We start from the raw sequence: 21,185 nt of genomic DNA, 5'->3' as shown, positions 1-21,185 counted from the left end.
CCAGGCTGGACAGAGCTTGGAGGAACGTGGTCTGGCGGAAGGTGTCCCTGCCCATGTCAGGGGGTTTGGGTCTTTAATGGTCCCTTTCAGCCCAAACCATTCTGTGATTCTGTGATGGTTCTGTGATCAGCAGTGATGATTTCTGGGAGATGATGCTGCCATACACTGGTGATCAGTTGATGCTTCAGCTGGCAGGGGCAGGGTGGGGAGGGATCCTGTCCCTGGATGGCAGTCACTGCTTCCTCCAGAGAGCAACCCCTGCTGGTCATTGTAAACAAGGTGCCCTGACAAAGGCAGGAATGATGCATCTGACTCCATATTCTCAGAAGGCTCATTTATTACCTTATTACACTGTATTATATTAAAGAATACTATACTATACTAAAGAATACAGAAAGGATACTTACAGAAAGCTAAAAGATAATAATGAAAACTCGTGACTCTTTCCAAAGTCCTGGCACAGCTTGGTCCTGATTGGCCAAAGAGTCAAAACAACCCACAGCAGAACCCAATGAAACAATCACCCGTGGGTAAACAATCTCCAAACAGATACTAACAATGTATATCTAGCCCCTGATCCAAGTTGTTTTTATTACTGATCCTGAGTGTGATAAAGGACAATTTATAAATATTGCAATGTTTGGTCAATTGGCCTCAGGCTATAAGTGCTTCAAAATCATCTTTCAGCCCTACTTTTCTCCTGGTAGTCCAGTGAGAATTCACTATATTCTCTTTCCCACCCCATCCCCTGCATTTGGACTGTTCATGTGCTGTGTAGGTGTGGCACTCATGGACATGATTTAGTGATGGATGTGGCAGTGTTGGGTTAACAATTAGATTTGATGATCTTGAAGGTCTTTCCCAACCTAAATAATTCTGTGGTTGTGTGATTTTAAATCTCAGATGGTCTTGCCTGATACAGATCACAGGGAGAGGTGGATCAGCTGAAGGCACTGGAGGTGTGAGTGAGTTTTGTTCCAGCTCAGGCAATGAGCTAGTCCTGTGACAGGCTGGTAATTCCTTTGAATTTGTACTTCTCTCATCTTTTTAATCAGCAACAGTATGCTCACTGGCAGGAAAATCACTTAGAAATCCCTCAGTATGGGTGCCAGTCTCCTTAGTTTCACAGGCACTATATAAAAAGCACATTATACATAGGAGTCAGCCTATACTGGGTGTTGGGAGTTGATATGTGTTCTTTCTGAGCTCACGTGGCACTCAAAACTGCATGTGTAGCTTGGGCTGATATATAGAATCATTGGTATAAATGAGTGCTAAAATGCAGAGAATTTTTTTGGTGGAAGAACTTTTCATCTGCTGTGCCAGGTGAAAATGAGCTGACAGTCCAGGAGGAACGGGGTTCATGTGACTGAGACACCTCTAACCTCCATTTAACCAAAAAAAGACCTTCTGGAGGTGTAGGTCAGCCAGCATCCAGGAAAATCACTGATTTGTGCCCAATTGTCCCCAGACATGACCATGTGTGTCTTCATGAAAGAATAAACAGTTGTAAAACACTGAAATGCAGTTTAATGTTGCAAGTTATTTCAGTATTTTCTAAATATTGCTGCTTATCAGCTAAGCTCTGTGATTTCATCATGCCTTTGGGAGAGCAGGCATCCTTTAATGGACCTACCCTGGCATTTGGCACCTGGCATTCACTCCAGGCTTTGCTCTGCTTGCCTTTCCTTGCACATGAGATTTCCACAGCCACTGTTCCCACTGGAACACCTGGTCAGCATCTCTGCCCTGCCTTGTTTTGATTTGCTGCCCTGACAAGTGGGATTAAAAACCAGCCTGCAAGGGAAATCCTGGCTCTAGTGAAGCTAAAGGCAAAATTCCCACTGTGCTCAAAGAAATGGGATTGTGCATGGTGGGTACAGCTGGACTTGAAGAAGGGTGGATCTGGTGCTGGGGTGGCACCTCTGTGGCCTGAGTTTTGTGTGTCCTTACAGTGCCAATGGTGTCTGCTCTTCACCTTGCAGAGTTTTGAAGCTAAATGTGTGCAGATGTGTATCTGTATTTGCTGTTCCTGATGTGTGGATGTTTTTCTCTTGTAATTGCTGCCCTGACTGCTTGTGGATGAAGAGAGCTGTAAATAGGTGTAGGGCTGGATGCCTTCAGTGCTTCACTTTTCCTCTGTCCTGGATAATTCCTTTCAAAGGAAGGAGGAATTTTTGCAGTTTGCTGCTGCCCTGCAAACCCAGACCTGCTCTGATGCTGCTGCTCTGCATCCTGGCAAAGGACAGAGCAGCACAATGTGAACCTTCAGACTTTGAGGCTTTTCTGTGCCAAGAAGTGCTTTAACAGGAAGGTGGGAGCCCAGGCATCCTAAGTGACAACTGGTCTGTTTTAGAGGTGGAGAAAATATCTAAGATCGTTCCTCTCTCTGTGTACTTCAGCAAGTCTTGCTTCTCTTTGATAAGTGTGTTTTCTATGTAGTAAGATTCCCAGTAGCAGAGTGGTTTTGATATTTATGTCTTGTGCAGTTTGCACTCAAGGCATTTGACAAGCACAAAATAACAGAAAAAAAAGAAAAGGCAGAAAAAGACAGAGTGATTGACTAAAGAAGTAGGAGTCCCTCCATGTGTACAAAATAGGACAGACTAAATTAAATTAAACTTGTGATAAGCAAAAATCTTATATAACTCATGCAGTAAAAGGCTCTGAGGTTCCTTTGGTGCTGTTAAAAATTGCCTTCTGAAAAATGTTTTTATTGTTCCAGAAGCCTTTAAAATGTCTCTTTATGTGTGAATATAATATGAGATTTGAGCATTACAGGTTTACTGCAACAATAAGCTGCTTGTAATTTAAAACATAAAGTTGATTGATCATGTTCTGCAGCACTAACTGGTATCGTCCACCTCTCATCATCAAATAGGATTTGTCATTTTAACACTAATTAGTGATGACTTTCTGTATTATAAATGATGTAAAATCAAGCACTCAACAAATTCTTGCTAGTTTTTCCTTCAGGACTATGAGAAACATTGTTTTAAGTCTCAAGAAAACAAAAAAGAGATGCATCAGAGCATTAAAAAAGGCATAGATTAAAAAAAAAATTAAAAATATCAAACTCTTTTTGCTGTCCTCTCCTGTATAAATGTATAAAAGGTTATCAGGTGAAATGGGGAAAGGCAGGTCATTCGAAAAGCAGCAGTGGGCTGTGTTCTGCATGTCCTCCAGACACCTGTGCATGTTAATGACAATCAGGACATTACTGAGGCCTCGTGCCTGGCTGAAACCATTTCCTGCTGTCAGCTCCTCTGGTGGCACCTCCTTTGCTGTCCCAAAGGTGACACCATCCCAGCACCGCCACCTGCACCACACAGCCATGCTCCCAGTGCCACATCCTCGTGTCTTCTGAGCACTTCCAGGGTTGGTGATCCCACAGCATTCCTGGGCAGCCTGAGCCCCCTTTCAGTGATGTTTTTCCCAATACCCCATCTAATCAATGCCTGTGCTGTGTGACCAGTGAAGAGGCAACTGCAGGGACACTCAGATGTAGCAGCCACTCTGATGCCTCCATCACCCAGACTAGGTGTTGTCTTTGGTGGGAATGCCCCAACGAAGGCAGGAATGATGAATCTGACTCCATGTTCTCAGAAGGATAATTTATTACTTTATAATACTATATTATATTAAAAAATACTTTACTATACTAAAGGATACAGAAAAGATACTTATTAAAATGCTAAAAAAGATAATAAAGAAAACTCGTGACTCTTTCCAGAGTCCCAACACATCTTGGCCCTGATTGGCCAAAAAGTGAGAACAACTCACACCAGAATCCAATGAAACAATCACCTGTGGGTAAACAATCTCCAAACACATTCCACATGAGCAAAACACAGGAGAAGCAAATGAGATAAGAGTTGTTTTCCTTTTCTCTGAGGCTTCTCAGCTTCCCAGGAGAAAAACCCTGGGTGAAGGGACTTTTTCAGAGAATGTGAATGCTACAACCAGGCACCACCCTGTTGTGGGAGCAGCTCCATTGCTTCCCTGGGCTGGCTGTGAAGGGAAAAGATTCATGGTCTGGCCTTCATTGAGTACTTTAATGCTTGCTGAGCCTCTAACCGCTGTGTTGTTTTATTGTTTCTTTCAGAGCAGTAGACATAAAATAAATGTTTATTGAACCTTTGGAGGTCTGTTGATCAATAAGAGAAGCTGCACTGAAACCACAGAGGCACTGATAGCTTTTCCCTTTCATATTTTCAGAGTGTTCTGTTGTAGGTTTCAGCTGAGGCTCAAACTGTTTGTGAACTATGAGAATGGAGGGTGGGGGGAAAGTCTGATCAATTAAAATTATATTCATCTAAGTGTCTGGAAGCTTTTATCTGATGTTCCATTTTCTTTCAGGCCTGTAATTGGGAATTTGCACAGAGCAGCCTTCACTTATTTTTAATCCAGGGTAGAATGACAATAAAAGCCTGGCTGTTTCCTTACAAAGGCTGTCAAAAGCAAGGTCAGGGGGTTGGGTTTGCTTACACCAGCTGGAGGTCTGACCTGGAAAAGAATGCCAAGATGAGATGCTTAAGTGGCAAGAAATAGCAGAGTTAAAATTACATTTTTACATTCTCAGCCTGGAGAGGGATGAGTCTCCAAAAGCTTTCTAGTATTTTCCACTGAACTATTAAAGAAATGTGGTATACAGTAAGGAAAATGAAGATGAATTTGGTTGTCTGATCGTAGTGGGGACATAGCTACACACTGCAGTCATTGCTCTTCACTGTTTAAATCCTACCTCTATTTGGATTGGTATTTAGTAAAAGAATTCCAATTATCTCATTGTCCCAGATGTATCTTGACAAGATTAGATTTGCATCCATTGGTTCAGCCAACAGCCTTTACCTGTAGTAGCTTACATCCCTCCTCCGGAAGGATTTTCAGGAGGATTGAACAAAATTTGGGAGATTTTAGAGGTTTTGTTCAATTTTCTCTGTTTTGACAGGAATACTGCCATGGCCTGCAGCTGTGGTGATAATGGTTTCATAAGCTGTCAGCTTTTTCTAACCTTATATCCTTAAAGATATACTCAGTAAAGCACTTAATGAAGCATTACGTTGGATTTATTTGCAGTAAGGAGGTGGTCATGGTTACTTGCTATTGTAGGTGTCCTTGTGACACTCTAAATATTTAAATGGGGTGTAAATCATAATTAAACCTTGGTAAATGACAGTTCACAGCATCTTTAATGCTTTTGCTATTTAGGGTGACTGTAAAAATGTTGTTGCTTGTCTAGAAAAAAAGAGAATTTTTTTCTTTTTTCAGTTTTATGTATGGTGAACTGACAGACAAGAAGACCATTGAAAAAGTCAGACAGACTTTCGACAACTATGAGTCAAACTGCTTTGAAATTCTCCTCTACAAGAAAAACAGTATGTATATATTTGTGTGTGGTGCTGGGAGTGAAAAAGCATATTGAAAGCTTGTAATAGACTGAAAGAAATTTTCATTTTGACATATGAGTAAATTTGGGGCAAGATTTGGAGAAGAAACAGGCATTATGGTTGCCACAGCTCAGGAAGAGATTTCTCTTTTCAGGCCAAGCATTCAGATTGCCAAGAATAGTAGTTGTTCCCTGCTGTCTCTAGTCTGACTCCTTCTTTCAAAAATATATTTAGTTTTGAGGATTGTTTCCCTGAAGGGAAACTGACTGGGCTAAGTGAAAAGAAATGCTGAATGAGGCTCCCCCACATCCTCAGGAAACTCCCCCATGTTTCCACAAGTGAGAAGCCAGGCCCTGGTTGTGGAGTGGCTGCTCCTGGTGCTGTTGAGATGCCTCTGTGTGTATAAACCAACATGTGCCAGCTCTAGGGAGATCACTAAGCTGGCACATGGCCCAGGGATTAGTGAGAAAACCAGGGACTTCCATGGCTCAGTGAGATTCAGGGCCTCTGTTCCTTCTTCTTGGTGGCATTGGGTTTGCAGGAAGTTGCCAGAACTGGAGATTTTCTTCATTTTTTCTTAACCATGAGCCATTCCAGCCACATTTTCTCTCCTGGGCAGCACTGGCTTGTTGACTTAGAGCACATTCTGAGCCCAGCCCATGCTGTTGTGTGGCCTCCTGCTGGACTTGTGCATGGTGGACAGATCTGCTGAGCTGGTGGTTGTGCAGCCTCCTTCCCTAGCACAGGCCATCTTCCAAGATAGAAAGCCAAAACTCAGATTAAAGGTGCTCCAAAAAAGCTGGTTCCTCTGTCTGCACAGAGTTAGTCCAGGTGACAGGGCTAGTGGCCAAGAGCAGCCCAAGCAGACCTGATGGAGATGCTCTCCTCAGTCTGGCTCTCAGTACAGGGTGCAGGTGCTATGTGGGGCTGGGGATCTTTCCCCTGGTTCACCTGCTTGGAGCCCAGAATCTGAGGCCATGCTTCCCCTGGGTGGGCTTTGATGTTGACATGGGATTGCCAGAGCTTTGCCTTTTATGCTGACATGGGATTACCAGAGCTTTTCCCTCCATGCTGTGGCTGAGGGAAGTGAATGCTGTGCCTCAGGAAAGAGCTCCCTGTGCCTGACTGCCCCATTTCACTGCAAACTCACCCAAACCTTTCATGACATTGAAGGGAGCGTCCTGGACACCTCCTCTTATGCTTTACCTCTGTTTTCCCTTTTTAGACTCAATCTTCCTGTGTGGGCACTAAAATAGCAGAAAATGCTTGTAGAGTTCTCAGTTCTGCCTACATCAAGGCATTTTAGCCAACATGTTAATTAAAGTGAGAAGCCAGAGCAGCTCTGAAGTCCTGCTGTTCCTGCAGGTGCCCAGGGGAGCCCTCCAAATGACCTCTTTTTGGTTCCTAAGCATATGGATGTGTCTGTTCCACAGATCTTCTGCTTCTCTTCCTGTTTCCTGTGCATTCCAGGTCACCTGGATGCTCCCTCACATCAGGGGAATCTCCTGGGACAGGCTCATGTTGGGTATCTTTGCCAGTGGTGGTGCCCAGCACTGCCATGCCCTGTGTCCATGTGATTTCCAAAGTGGATCCCAGAGACCCTGTGCTCACTCCAACCCTGGCTTCTCTTAGTAAATGCTGCTCTTAGCTCTTGCTCTAGAATGGGCCTGAATTATATGCCTTTCTATTTTATTTATGTATAAGAAGAGAAAAGTCTTCTTTTGGTGACTTTCCTGTAACAAGGCAGATGCTTTTTGCTTTGGGTTGTGGATTGTCTGCTGGAGATTGATGATGCTGCAGAGATTTATTGAGCTGCAGTTGCCTTAATAAAATCTTCACCTTTGCCCAGATCTGCGAGCCTACACTTTCCATAAATTATGCAGGATTACAGAAGGACTTTATGGAAAATTACTCAGTATTTCTCTCTGGGCTTGAGTCACTTCCCATCCATAACATCTGTTGTCAGCTTTCTTCTCCATCACCCAGAGCCCAGAACCTCAACCCCTCACTGATGCTAACAGGCTCACTCTGGGCTCCAGCTCAGCAGCTACTGTGCTCAGGGTTTCCTTCCATTTGTCATTCTCTGAGCCTTGTGGAAGATGGTCCTTAGGAAGAAACTGCCTGCTAATCCCCCAGGCTGGAAATTGGAGCAGAGAAGGAAATAAAGATTAGTTATCTCTTGGTATGAATGTACTTCTGCAGAGTGTAGGTGTGGAAAAGCTTGTGTTTATCACCTACATGAGACTTGCAATGCCTTCAGAGCACCCTCCCACCCACATTTTCAAACTGAAGGTCCAGGTGTGTATTTTTGATAATGTGCCACAATGTGTTTTTTTTTTTTTTTGTTTGTTTGTTTTTTTCCTTTACCCATTCCCTTTTGCTTCTGGCCCAGGGAGATTTGGAGGTTTTCAGGTTGTTTTCCCATCCTTCTCTGCTGTGTTAGAGATGATCTTTAAGGGCTGATGTTCTCTGGCAGCATCTGTTTGACTGCTGCCTTCAACACTCCCCTTGGTGTGTTCTAACTCAGCTTGTAGCTTCCAGCTTCAAGACTTGAAAGCTTGCTACAACCCTCTTCTGCTTTGCTGCATTCCCTTATTATATAGTCCTTACCTCTGCCCACACAGCTATTCACCAACCACATTAGGCATGCCTACATATATATATGTATATATGTGTATATATATATGTATATTCATGCCTCTCTATATATGAATATCTATATGGTGATACTCAGGAAGCATCTTTACTGCTTTTTCTCATTTTGCTGCGTCTACAGCAGTAGCCACCTTGCCTCTGTCTTTGATTTTTGTCAGCACCCTTGTGCAGGGTGTTTTGCCTACTTGCTTTCATCTCCAAGGGTACCAATGGATTCCCAGGTATAAGTGCAAATTACTTCTCCAGAAAGCTGCAGCACTCTGTTTTAGTAGTTATGAAAAGTCCTTTGTCTTGGGTTAGCAACTGGGAATTAAGATAATCAGCATAATAGCTTTGGAATTATCACAAAAAGCAGTCCCACATCTCGCCCACTTCTCCAGTTTACTGGTAGTGAGTTACTGGTTTAATCTGGGTTGAATTTCAATAAACCCTTGTGGGTTTTAACCTTCCCCACAGTAATCCTAGCCCAAATGGTTTTCTCTGCCCTCTGGGACCTGTGCTGCAGCTCCTGGCACAGCTCCCAGACCTGGTGCATCAGAGGAGATTTGGGGGGGCCAGCAGTGCCCATGGGGGATAACAGTGGGCAAGAGGCTTGTGTCAATGTGTCAGCTCTCAGGCAGCTCAGGAGAAAAGCCATTCTGTCAACTGGCTGAAAGCACATCAAATCCCAGAGGTAATTATCTGGCTGTGAAGGCATTTATGGTGCAGTGCGCGTAGGTGCTCGTTTGGGAGGGAGGGACACGGAGCTCTGCTGGATGGAGAACATCTGACATTCCCAGCCCTGCAGGGAACAGGGTTTTCTAAGAAAATTACTCCAGTTTTCTGGGATTTCACCCCTTGTGGAGCACACCTGCATATGTGTAGGGCATTGCCTCGTGTGTGTCAGCCTGGAAGCTTCAGCTCCTGAGCACCTGCAGGATGCTCTGCAAACAGGGGGGATTTACCAAAAGCCAAGCTGGCCACTCCAAAACCAAGGGCTCTTTTTGGCTGTCTATTTGGTGGGTGGTAGGATTTGAAAAACACTTGGTTTCATTTCAGAAGTTAAGTAGAGATAACTGTGCTGGGAGAGTGCTGCACTGGGCAGGGCAGTGAGGAGGTGGAGGTGTGACCTGAGACACAGAAAAAGAAATCAAATCTGATTTGATTTTTGAATTGTCTGGTAAGACATTGAGAGTCCAACTCAGATCCTCTTAAATAATGTAGTCATATAAAATTTGGAGCAATTCACAGTATATTCTATCATTTTTGGACTTGATTGCTCCATATTATGTAAAGAGGGAATCAAAGATGCCATCCACCTGATTTTTTTCTCACCTTTCTACATTTCAGACCTCAGTTTGTGCAACTTGCTGGGAAAAAACAAGAGCAAGAGGGGAAGAACAATGTATTTTATTTCAGAATAAATTTTTATATAGCCTTCTGTCTCTGTTTATCATCTAGTTAGGTTATTGAAGCCGTAAAAATGGGAATATGTTATTTTCCTTGGAGGAAGTAAAATTAAAAACTCTGGAAGATGTGGAAATATTGAGATACACAGCTAAACTACATGTGTGTGTTAATAATGTGTAAATGTTATGGGTTGGGGGTAGTTTGTGCTACACCACATTCCAATATCCCTTTTTTTCTCTGCTCCAGGAACCCCAGTTTGGTTCTACATGCAAATTGCACCTATAAGAAATGAACATGAAAAAGTGGTTTTGTTCTTGTGCACTTTTAAGGATATCACTTTATTCAAGCAACCGATCGAAGATGATTCAACAAAAGGTAAACATGAAATACATTATTATATTTTGTGAAGGATAGAAGTAAATGCTTGATCTCCAACCTGTCCCAGGGATGTGTCATGTCTGTGATCTGTGTCTTGAACTGAGGAAATGTTTCGTGACTTGTCAGAGTTTCAATGCCACTCTCCTAAATTAGTAAAAAAAAAAACAGGATAAGTTACCATGAGTGGAAATTCCCTACCAATGTTTTTCTACAGTCACAAGCCTTCATTTTTCTTTGTAATTCACTTCTTCATCACTACAGCAGGCATTTTCTAAAAATTACACAGTTTTGAATCATTTGAATGCTGTGCTGTTTTGGGAGATCTTTCTGTTACGGGACAGGTGTCATCTTTTCAGGAAAAAATAATTCCAGCTCTTTGTGATGACATGCTGATATTTCTTCCCATTCTCCCTCTTGGAGGTGAAATGTGAGACATCCTGCTTGAGTCATTTATTGCTGCTGAGGAGTGATGACTGCATGGCAGTGGGCATTGTGCTTGTTACTTATCAGCTGCAGGGCAGGATTTTGTTGGAATGCTTTTGTCACTGAACAGCTCCTGGCCAGGCCTGCAGCCTTGCAGGAGGAATTTGTGGGGAAAGGTAGAGAGGATCTGACAGCATCATCCTCTGCTTTAGTTACAAAACACGTGTCTTGTGTCAGGTTTACATGTGTATTGCTTTGGGTGAAACAATGCATGCTTGCATAAAGAAGGACATTATCCACATCTCTTGGAAGTTGCCTCCTGATGATTAATTCTTTACTGTGTTTTTCCCTTCATGCTTGAAGAAGGTTTGATATCTCACTTGGAGCTGCTGTGCTCTAAGCCATCTTCTTTAGGATAAAAAGTTGGTGTCATTTGAATGCAAACAGCTTCTTAATATCTAGATAGCACTTATTGCAAGTGTTTGGATAACTGAGAAGTCAGTTTATAAAGGCAGACTTAAAATGAAAGGTTCCCCTCCGAGCTAACACTAAATATGACAGGTTTTTTTGTCTAGAGAGTATTATCCATAAAATTATAAGATCCTGATATAGGAATACCTTCCCAGCCATCATAAACTTTATTGCCTCTACAATTTAGCTAGCAACCTGCAAATGTTCTGTATTTCACTTCATGCTCTATAATGTGGAATTCTTCTGCCTGGAAAGAATCAGAGTTTTTTAGGGTAAATGTCAGTTAATTAAAAGGACTTTATACGTATGTGAAGGCATGGGGCTGGCTCCTTGCTGCAGTGTGTGTAATACATAATGTGAGCTCATAAAGGAAAAAGCCAGTCTTTGCAAGAATCCTCTTGTAAGGTTCCCTTTTTGATGCTTTCTGGGGGAACCAAGATGAACCTCACATAGAACAGCTCCCAAATGCCCCCTTTTTCCCAGCTCTGCCCCACTTCCCACAGGACTGAGTTGCACTGAGAAGTGTTGGACTGCAGCAGGACAGAGAGAACGTACTGAAGGTGGCTCTCAGATGCAGAAATCATGAATGTTGCCTCCTTTGGGTTCTCAGCCCGGGGGATTCAACTCTGCTGCCTTCCCTGGGGAGGCAGGGATGTGCTCCAGGGACTGAACTCTTCCCCTCCCCATCTTGTGGCTGAGGAGGAGCAGAACCCATGTGGCATCCAGAACAGGAATATGTGTTCCTATGGGAAAGAGCAGTAGCAGTGAAATGCATGATTTGTGTGCTGCATTGGAGAGCAGCATTAATTAAAATGCCAGGTATTAATGATGGACATCACAAAACACTGCCTTCAGCAGCCAAGGAGGTTTGGCCTTATGTCTAAAGAGCCCTTACTTCTGTCAAAGTCATACTCTAAAACCCCCAAAACTCAACCAGAACATTGCAGAGGCAGTGCAGCCACATTTCCCACATTTCTTTAAAGCACAGAATTGGAGCCTTAAGAATCTGCTTTGGTTGGAGCATTGAAGAACATTGATCTGTTCCTCCAACAAACCTCATCATCACAAACCACTGACCTGATTTTTCTTCTGCTTCTGTATAAATTAAAGCTTGTCTTTTGCATCCTTGATATAAGGAAAACATATTCAAATATTTGCAGCACGTTACTACAGGGTGGGAAAGCAGCACTGTTTTATCACCCTGTGTGTCTCAGCTGTGTGGGTCTCTGGGATCCCACAGCACTGGGATCATAGTGGTTTTGTGTCAGACATGGTGCTATGGGAGATACATAATTCATTGTCCCTGCAGATAACATTGCAATATGCTTAGAAGCTGCCAGGCCACTTCCTTTTTGAATTATGAGATTGGTAAACATACACGTTAAAATTTAGCAGAGAATTTTTATAAGTCTTGTGGGAAAGGGTTTCAATAAAATGCTGCTGTTGAGTGCTGGGATTTGCCATTGAAAAGGCTATTTTTTTTTTCTTTTTAAAAGAAGGATATTTCTTAAGAAATTCTGCCAGGACCATGCAATACATAATACATAAGTAACTATGGTGCAGATGAGTTACTGTGTGTTACTTATGGGAGCAGTAAATTCGAGATAAAAAATTCAGCAGGAATAAAATATTGATGCCATTATGCAATAATCTCTCCATACCAAAACGTTCTGCACCGTTCAAAGGTGTGTTGCTTTGTTGTGAAGCTTCAGTAAATCATGCCATGTGAGGCATTTCAATCATGCCATTGGTTGTATCTACACTGCAGAGTGTCTGTGTGGAAATACCTGGTTGGGGTTGGCCAGACCTACTTGCAGTGGGGTTGGCATCTCGTGGAGCCCTTGCCAGGGAACAGAAGGCTGGGGACAGAGAGTGGTGCTGAGGATGCAGATCTGCCCAAAATTGTCAAGCAGCTTGTTGGGTTTGGAAAACAGGGCACACAAATGAAACAGTTGTCTTACTACAAAGCACATTGCCAGGGTGAGGTGGGATATTTTTTTTTCCTGATGGGGGTTTAAAAACGTGTTTGTTGAGTGCAAAAAATGCAGCTGACCTCACGGGGACAAGCCCCGTGCGAGCAGAGGGAGTCAGAGAGGTCTGGGACACTGTGACAGATGGTGTCTCTGCTTACCTGCGTGCTCACCACTTGCTCTGTTAATGCTGAAAGGAGGAGGAGGAGGAGGGAGAAGGGAAGAGGAAGGAGCTTTGCTTGCCAGAGGGAGTAAAAGTAATGAAAATTTTCTCCAGGCTCACCCAGGGGGCTGTGAATTTGCTGCAGACCAGAAAGCTGTTGAAACTTACTGGACTGTAAGCAAGACTTGAGAAAAGGGATATTTAAAAGCCACCTTCCTCTCATAAAATACAGTGACAGAGTTCAAAACCCTTGTTTTCTGAGAGGGTGCAGGCAGTTGACTGAAGATTGGACTGACTTTTCTTGTTACTTGTGCTCCAATCTGTTATTGCTGGGTGATGCGTGGGAGACCTATGATGTATGGCAATGTAACAGTGACCAAAACCTGCTGTAAAGCCATTCCTTGTAAATGGAAAATTACTTTCAAAAGTGTCTAACCAGTCAAAAGTGTCAAAACCCCCCAGCAACTCCAGCAGAAGCAGCAAAATTGATGATGGAAGGCAGGATCAGCCTCCTGGTTGAAGGAAGGATCAGCCTCCTGGTTGATGTGTTCCCCCCTGGGTGAAGGTGTCACCAGCAGCTTGGGTGTCTGGAGGGTAGAGAGAACCCCTCCATTGGTTTGAGTTTGGATTTTTAGTGCCCCAGCTCCTGAGCCAGTGGCTACTGAGCTGTGGATGGGGGCAGTGTGGAAGAAGAAGAGGTGTGAGAATTCATGGTGAGGCAGGAGGTGATGGCTGCCCTTGGTGGTCACTGGGCCAGTGCTTTATTTTCTGGTTAAGGAGCTGTGCTGTGCTTGTCTGATCTCTCCTTTCCTTCTCCTGCTCCTCTTTGCTAATGGGAGTGTTTGTCTGATGTGGATTCAGCAGCAAGCAGCAGGTCCCACCTGTGGTGGCAGAGGGCCAGATCCCCAGGTCTCTGTGCACAGCAGAGCTGGAAGTCCATTACAAGCATATGAAAGATCCTATTATGTATTTTCTTTAGGTGAATAAAACCCAAAGGATCTTTTTTTTTTTTTTTAATGTTTGTACCATTGTCAGGTCACAGTTGGATGCTTTTATCAGCTTGCTGAGCTTTTATTCTGTCTTTACCCAATGGCCTTTTAAAAACATCTGAAGACTTTCAATTCCTCCAAAGACACACAGTGGTAATAATCTTCTGTTTATTTGTCAGGAAAAAAATTAAGCCATTTTTCTGGGCCCTAACTATTAGAAGGGTGAATGGAGACACTTAAAATGTTAACACCATTTGAAGCCAGGAGTGCTGTAGAGTCTATGGAACAAAAAATTTAAGTATAGAAAAAAAAAAAAAGACCAGCAATTTTGGTTAATAGGGGAGTTTCACCTAGTTGAGCAATGGTTTTATTCCCTTTGTTATCATCAGTGAAGAAAAAAACTGGCCTCAATGTAAACTTAGAATTTTTTGTTGGCTGGGATTCTCAGTGGTTATCTGGAGTCTCTGTGAAGTGAAACATCAGGCTTGTCACATCTTTAGTGATGGGGAAGTTCTGGTGAATAATGAGGGGATGTAGAATCAGGATGCAAAGTTGTGGTAATGAGCTCCCTACAACTCAGGACAGTGTGTTGTTAACAGATGGGATCAGGAAATGGCACAGCAGGATCCTGAAGTTGCTTTTTTTTTTTTTTCTTTTCCCTTTTCACTTGCTAGAGCCAGACTCTGATAATCAAGTCTGTCTGGGACAATGCTGTAATGCTTCCAGTGATATAACTCTTTATGGTTATATAACTCTATATAATGATACAACTCTATCTCAGAGTGTGACAGGGCTATAAAAAGTGTAGTAGTTGCAGAAATATGCACTTATGGCTTGCTAATCCTTGCTAAGCCTATAATTCTGATCCTTTTTTATCTTTAATAAGTGCAAGTTATTAAGCATATATAACTAGTTGCACATGGGAACCTTTTTTCTTCCTTGAGGGGGTATCCATCCTGGTGATAATAGAAGAAGTGGGTGGAGGGATTAGAGCATGAAAATAAGGTTTCTGCCTTTAGCTGATGCACAGTGTACCCTGTTGAGTACATCACCTTGACAGTAATCCATCACAGTAATTTAATAGGTTACAATTTGGATATCCTTAACATGTTTTTATTGCTCTTTTCTGTGGCTGTAATAACAAGGGTCACAATAGAGACCCACTTGTTCTCATGCTGCTTCCTTCTGCTGTGATCTGCAGTTTCCCTCCCTTCCAGGCAGCAAGGAGATCCCCTCCAGTTCTCCATTCTCCCCTGGGTCTAGAGTGCAGCAGAAAGGGCTTTGGTTTGGGAGGGGTGACAAGAATGGGAATTTGCCAGGACACCAGGTGGGTTTTCAGTGCCAAGAGCAGACAGCTCAGTGCAATGATGCTGACAGAGAATATCTTTCAGTATTTAGATAGTTAAGATAATATTCTTATAAAACACTATTTTAGGTAGTATTTTAAACCATCCATTTGGGATAGGCACAGCTTGCCAGTTACCTGGAAGACCTTCCAAGGTTGCTTTTTTCCTGTTCCTGCAGGACAAACACCCCTGTTATTCATCCCTGCTATGTCTTCAGTGGTGTGCTGCTGGCACTTTCTGCAGACACTGCACAGGCTAAATAGTCACAGAGAGATTTTCTTCCTCACTTTCCGGAGTGATGTTCCAAGGCCTTATTTCCATTTCCTCTTCCTCCTTTGTATCCTTTTTTTGCTTTACTACTGCTGGAGACCCACCATGGTGAAGACAAGGGAATTCCCGTTTCCATATCCAGGGCTGCTTAGTTTCTTTCACAGAAATGAAATTCTTTTTTACTGAATCTGATACAGCCTTTGGAGCCCTTTGTGTGCTCCATCAGCAGCCCACCAATGCACATTAACTGTCTGCAAATTTCTGGAAGTTTAATGTGCAATGAAAATGAAATCCCGTTGAAATGAAATCTAGCCCTGTGAGAGATTGAATTAAACTGGAAGCTGATCTTTGAAGCAGAAGCTGTTTGTAGATGGATACACTTTGTGTGTAGAAAACTGAACACTCATCATTAGCCAAATCTAAAATAATAACTATAAATGTAGTGGGGTTTAAAAGTCTGATCTGTGTAACACAGGGCATTCCACTTCACTGAGTTGCTCCTCTGCTGAACCCATGAACTTGTGTGTAACTAGATCATCCCCTCCAGGGAGGCATCCAGTATTGATTTAGGAGAGGCTGAGCATCCACTACATTACTCACTATGTTTTGTGCTTCTCCATTAGGCTTTTGGCATTAAAGAAGTGTCAAATTAGCCTGGCTTCAGCTTCTTGAAGTGGCATCTTCTTATGTCTTCTTTCCCACTGTATTAAGAAAGTCCCACTAAGGCACTTACACATATAATCAGCTCATCACTGTGCCTCTATTTGATAAAGTAAATGAGTTCAGCTCCTTAAACCTCTGTCTAGACTGAATTTGAAGGCCTGGTGATGGCAGATACGTGGATATTTTAGCTGCCCTTTAATCCAGCTCATTGGCAGCAGTAGGGATGAAGCTGTGGTGGCCTGGATTTCATCCTCCCAGGTTCCCAGTGAGTTTCTGCAGCAATTATTGTGGCCAGGTGGGTTTCTGGCTAATTCCTCATTATTGCTCATTGCTCAGCCTCCAAGCCCAGTTCTTACTGTTATGTATCCAAGGAGCAGGTGACTTTTTGCCAAAGCCAATTACATGCTGAACTGCTCATCTACCAAGACCTTTGGATCCTTTTCAGACCTGTTCTTTGCCTGGGACGTTTCCCCCTCCTTGTGATGGAGTTCAAATTTTCATTGCTTTTCTCTGGATGACTGTTTTCCATTTAAAACATGTTTTAATGGCACGTGCCCAGGCATCAAGCGCAGCATCCTGACTGTCCTCAGTGCTGTTTAACATTCTTCTAATCCTCCTGTCATTTGACACTTCTATCAGTCATTTTATGAGGACTTTCATACCCTGGAGATAAGTGCTGAATAGGATGCCTGGCCGCTGGTGTCCAGAAGGATCCCAGTAATAAATTTTTACTATTTCCCACTGCTCTTTGTTTTATACTTGCCAAGTAATACAATTTTCACCCATTTAACCTGTAATTTACTGAAGTGTGTGGTCTCAATATCTTGTTGAGAGTGTCACACAAAGGTCAGTTTGGTGAAGATTGCTGTGCAAGAAGCTTTGGCCACTCAGTGTCTCTGGGGTGATTCAAATGCAGAACCAGGATGAGATGGTGTGATGGGATGAGCACTTTATCTGACCAACTTGTAAAAGCCAGTTAACTGATATTTACAGTTATTAGTATTTTTTCCCCCTTCTTCTTCCCCAACATTGCACCTGTTTTTGTACACTTATGGGAAGTAGTTTCCCTGTGTTTGTGTATAAAGTTTAGGCTTATTTGCAGAAAAATGAAATGTAAGAAGTTGGGCACTGTACATTTAAGGCTATTTGAGAATTAAATTAAAAAATATTTTGTAATTTTAAAATGTATGCCTAGTGTAGTCTAGATTTATATAAATCTTAGCTCTCCTTATCAGTAGATCTCAAAATGGCTTGCAAATTAGGTAATTTGCATTATCTTCATTTTAAGGATGAGAAGCTGAAGCTCAGAGAGGTAAAATGATATGCCCAAGATTACCTATTAGTTCTTCATCCATACTGAGCTCCCCAGCAGTTGCAGTGGGTGGATGGTAACTGGGAAGACAACACTGAGCAAGAAGTGAGGTTGGATGTAAAAATTATCCCAGGAGTGCAGTGCGTTTTCAGACAGTGGAACACGCAGAGTTTCTATTCCAGAAATTTATCCCAATATTTTGAATTTCATTTTAATAGACTCTAAGTCCAGAAATATTTTTACTACACCATGGGAATGATTGAACATTGTTTGACTATTAAGCTGTTTATTCAGGAATCTTGTTTATTCCCCTCTGTCTCTAAAAACCCAATACTGGGACTATCAATTTTTTCAGCGAGACAGTGAACTCTTTCAGACATACTTTGCCTGCAGTAAAGAGCAAACAGCCAGCCATTGTCATGATTTTACTGCTGGAGAGTCTAGAAAGAGTTTAGATTTATACATGCTAACTATTTATGCCAAAGGATGATCTGTGTTAGCAATTGAATTCCACACTTCCTAACTCTGAGCAGTGCCAGCTCTTTGCTCTTGTGGGTAAGTCATAAATTATGTATTATTTAAGCATTCTGCATGTTAACTGTTTTGTGCTTCTCAATGACATCAGAACAATCTTCCCATGGCTGGGATCTGTTCCCTGTGCTCCTGCAGCAGGAATCAACACCGGCACTGCTGGAATTGCCCTCTGCAATTGTTTTTTCACACTGCATATAATTCTTAACCCAAGTGTATTCCCTGTAATCTAAGGTAGGGGATAGTTCCCTGTTATACTGATTTAAAAGTCACCATTATTTAAGACCAGACAAACCCTGACAAAAAGGTTAATTGCAACCCAGTAGAGCTGCATTAATGCTTTATTAGGGGCAGCTAGTCATGTCGAGGTTTTTCAGAGCAAGTGCACCATAAAGGACATTAACATTTCACCTTGAGATTTTAAACTCTTCATAAACTCTGATGTATGAATTTAGCTTTAAAATGACATAATGTAGTTTATGAACTAAATATTTTTTTCAGTGTGGCTGCTAGCTGGGTGGTTAGATCTGCATTTGGAACTGTACACAAACCCAGTCAGAGAGACTGCGGACTGAGAATGAATGCAAATTTTCAACTCCTAATTAAATTACGGTGAGAGTTCTAAAGGTTTTATCACTTGCATTTAGTTATATTTGAAAATATTTTCTGTTTTGTGAGCTTTGTGAGCTTGGAAATCCTTCTGATTCCAAGGTTTTGTCTCCACATAACCTTCAGGAAAGAGTCTCAGACGTCTTTTCCAACCTAAACGATTCAATGATTCTGTCTCATCCATTCCAACATCAATTCTGCATGGGGAAGCCTCCCTTGCTGCACTTTGTTTGGACAGATTTTTACTCTGGTTTTTTGGGGTTTTTTATGCTCTCCTATACACTGCATCAACATCTTGGAGCTGGCTGATGTTTCTCCCTGCCCAGGGAAGGCAGCAGGGATGAGGAGTTGTGTTGGAGCTGCCTGGGGGTGTTTGTGGGCTGCATCCATCTGCAGGCTGTGGTGTTGGGGAGCAGGCTGGTGACCAGAAGGGCACAGAGAGGTCCCTGTGGTAGTGCAAGGGTGCAGCTGGCAGAAATGTGAAAATGTGAGGTCTCTAAATGAGGCTGGAAAGGATTTTGCACACAGAGAAAGCAGTAAGTGCAGCAGTGGAGGGGAGGTTTGTGCAGAGCAGCTGCCACAGAACTGTGCCCATCCCAGAGATGCTGCACAGATGTGCCATCCCAGCTGTCCAGTGTAAAACAGAATGATGGATTTGGGATCCCAGGGAGAGAGATGTGTGGGCATAATACTGCTGTTGTTGGAGGAGGAGCTGATGGAAAGGCACGTGCTGTAGTGAGGGGATAGTTTGGACTTTCGGGTGGTGGAGGGACAAAAGGATCAACTTCTAACCTTGAAATACCATTTCCCCCTCAGCCACCATGAAGTTTCTGTAGTGATGTATAAATCTATACATTTATAAACCACTGAGTGGCTAAATGAGATCCTCAGATCCTTCTGGAAAGCTTTTCCTCCCCTGAGGAGGTGTTTGGGTGCTCTGACTTGCTTCACCTGACTATTCCCTACCTCCCCCCTGTGCTCCTGCACTCCCCCAGGAATCCTGTCACAGCATCAACACCTTCAACCAGTGTCACAGCATCTAAGGTTTAGAAAAAATACCTTTTTTAAAAATTAATTTGGTATTCCTGTTTGTATTTCTCTTCAGAGAAACCTCTGGCTTAGCTGTTGTGTGAAGGACGTCAAAAAGTCATCTCTGTCTCAGACCCACAGTCAGAGGGCTGTCAAATTGACAGTCTGGTTTAAGGCAAGAGGCATGGAGAACAGTGGATGTAAAAAATTTAATTGTGTCTAAAATAAACGGAGGAAGAAGGAAGTTTCCTGCTTTGGAGGGCAGCATTACAGCTGGGCCAAGGCAGAGAGTTTAGCCCATGTCCATCAGCATGCTTGCCTTTTTCATGTCCTGTTCTTGTAAACCTCCAATTTAATGAGAATGCAGTAACTTTATTTTGAATAATGGATAGAAACAGGGAAATATTTTGCTAGGTTCCTGTTTAAGGGATCATTGTTTTGGGGACTGAGAATGAATGCAAATCATGAGGTTTTTTTTTTAAAAGCAGGGGAACAAATGCTTCTTATTTTGTCCCTGGATAAGAAAGTAATTAAAGAGAACCAGGGGAAACAATCATTTTGTTTATAAGCTACTCCAGAATTTTCCATTTGAGGTGGTCTCTGTGTGAAACACCCAGTTTAACTGCTTGTAAGGAGAAGCAGCTGCTGGCCTGATCTGGTGTGTGACCTGATGATGATGCTTTTTTTCCCAAGAATCTGAGTGCAATGGTGCAAGTTCAGGGTGCTTTTTCTCAGGCAATGCTGGGGAATAATGATGCAATCCAGCTGAGCTGAAGAGAGCATCAAAAGTGTTGCATTTTCTCATAGTTACATTTTTGTTTTTGCCCCTCTTGCACCTGCTATTTGTGCATCTCCTTTTACTCCTTCCAGACTGAAAATATCTGTGAGGACAGACGGTCACTAATACTTGGGATAAAATTATCATTCTTTTTAAGTGTCTGTCTAAAGAGGAAAAGAGAGAATCGTTTGAAGAAACATTGACAGCAGTAGGCAGCTATGCAAATTTTCCCTGGTCTATTTAAACATACACATTGGTTTTAAATATAATTCTGAACTTGTCTAGTCTACAACAAGGTCAAGAAAGAGAGAAATGTACCCTGTGCAGATTATTTCAGACACAAGGCAGCCTGTGTGCATTTTCACCTTCCCACTCATAACCCAGCATCTTGCTGTTGCTGTGTTTTTAATTCTCTTGGGTTGTAAATAGGAAACAAAAGAACTTGGTACTTTTTTTTCACACTATTGCAGATGGGTAGGTTGGAGAAGGTAAAATAATGCTGGACTTGGTGCTGAATTGGAGAAAAATGTTAGTGTATTCTGGGCTTCCAGTGTCCAGAATCATGGGCTTCACAGGGCTGAAAGAAATGTGAAAATGTGAATTCTCTAAATGAGGCTGGAAGGGTTTTGCAGAAGGTCTGCTCTGGCACAAAGCAAAGTTTTGGTCTTGGTGGAGAAAGGAGACAATGAAATGGTTTGTACTGTGGAAAGAAGAGGTTACAGCAGATGGTAACTTTGAATGCTAAAATGTGTGGCTTCTTTCTTTCACATGATATTGATGATTTCAGGTGGTGGTAAAGAAGGATTTGAAAAAATTATA

The 21,185-nt window shown here is 42.5% G+C and overlaps 1 protein-coding gene across 1 annotated transcript in view; it reads left to right on the top strand.

The window, feature by feature from the left end:
* KCNH5 (potassium voltage-gated channel subfamily H member 5) overlaps positions 1-21,185 on the top strand; it is a 161,962-nt gene that overhangs the window by 13,704 nt on the left and 127,073 nt on the right. Inside the window, exons 3-4 of the mRNA XM_064713419.1 lie at positions 5,272-5,378; positions 9,681-9,809. Coding sequence (XP_064569489.1) covers positions 5,272-5,378; positions 9,681-9,809 — 236 coding nt within the window. The remainder of the gene's footprint in view (positions 1-5,271; positions 5,379-9,680; positions 9,810-21,185) is intronic.

This window comes from Zonotrichia leucophrys, chromosome 5, assembly GCF_028769735.1.
Source record: "Zonotrichia leucophrys gambelii isolate GWCS_2022_RI chromosome 5, RI_Zleu_2.0, whole genome shotgun sequence".
NCBI lineage: Eukaryota > Metazoa > Chordata > Aves > Passeriformes > Passerellidae > Zonotrichia > Zonotrichia leucophrys.
The sequence above is the reverse complement of the archived record's forward strand: the minus strand, read 5'-3'. Positions and strand labels throughout refer to the sequence as shown.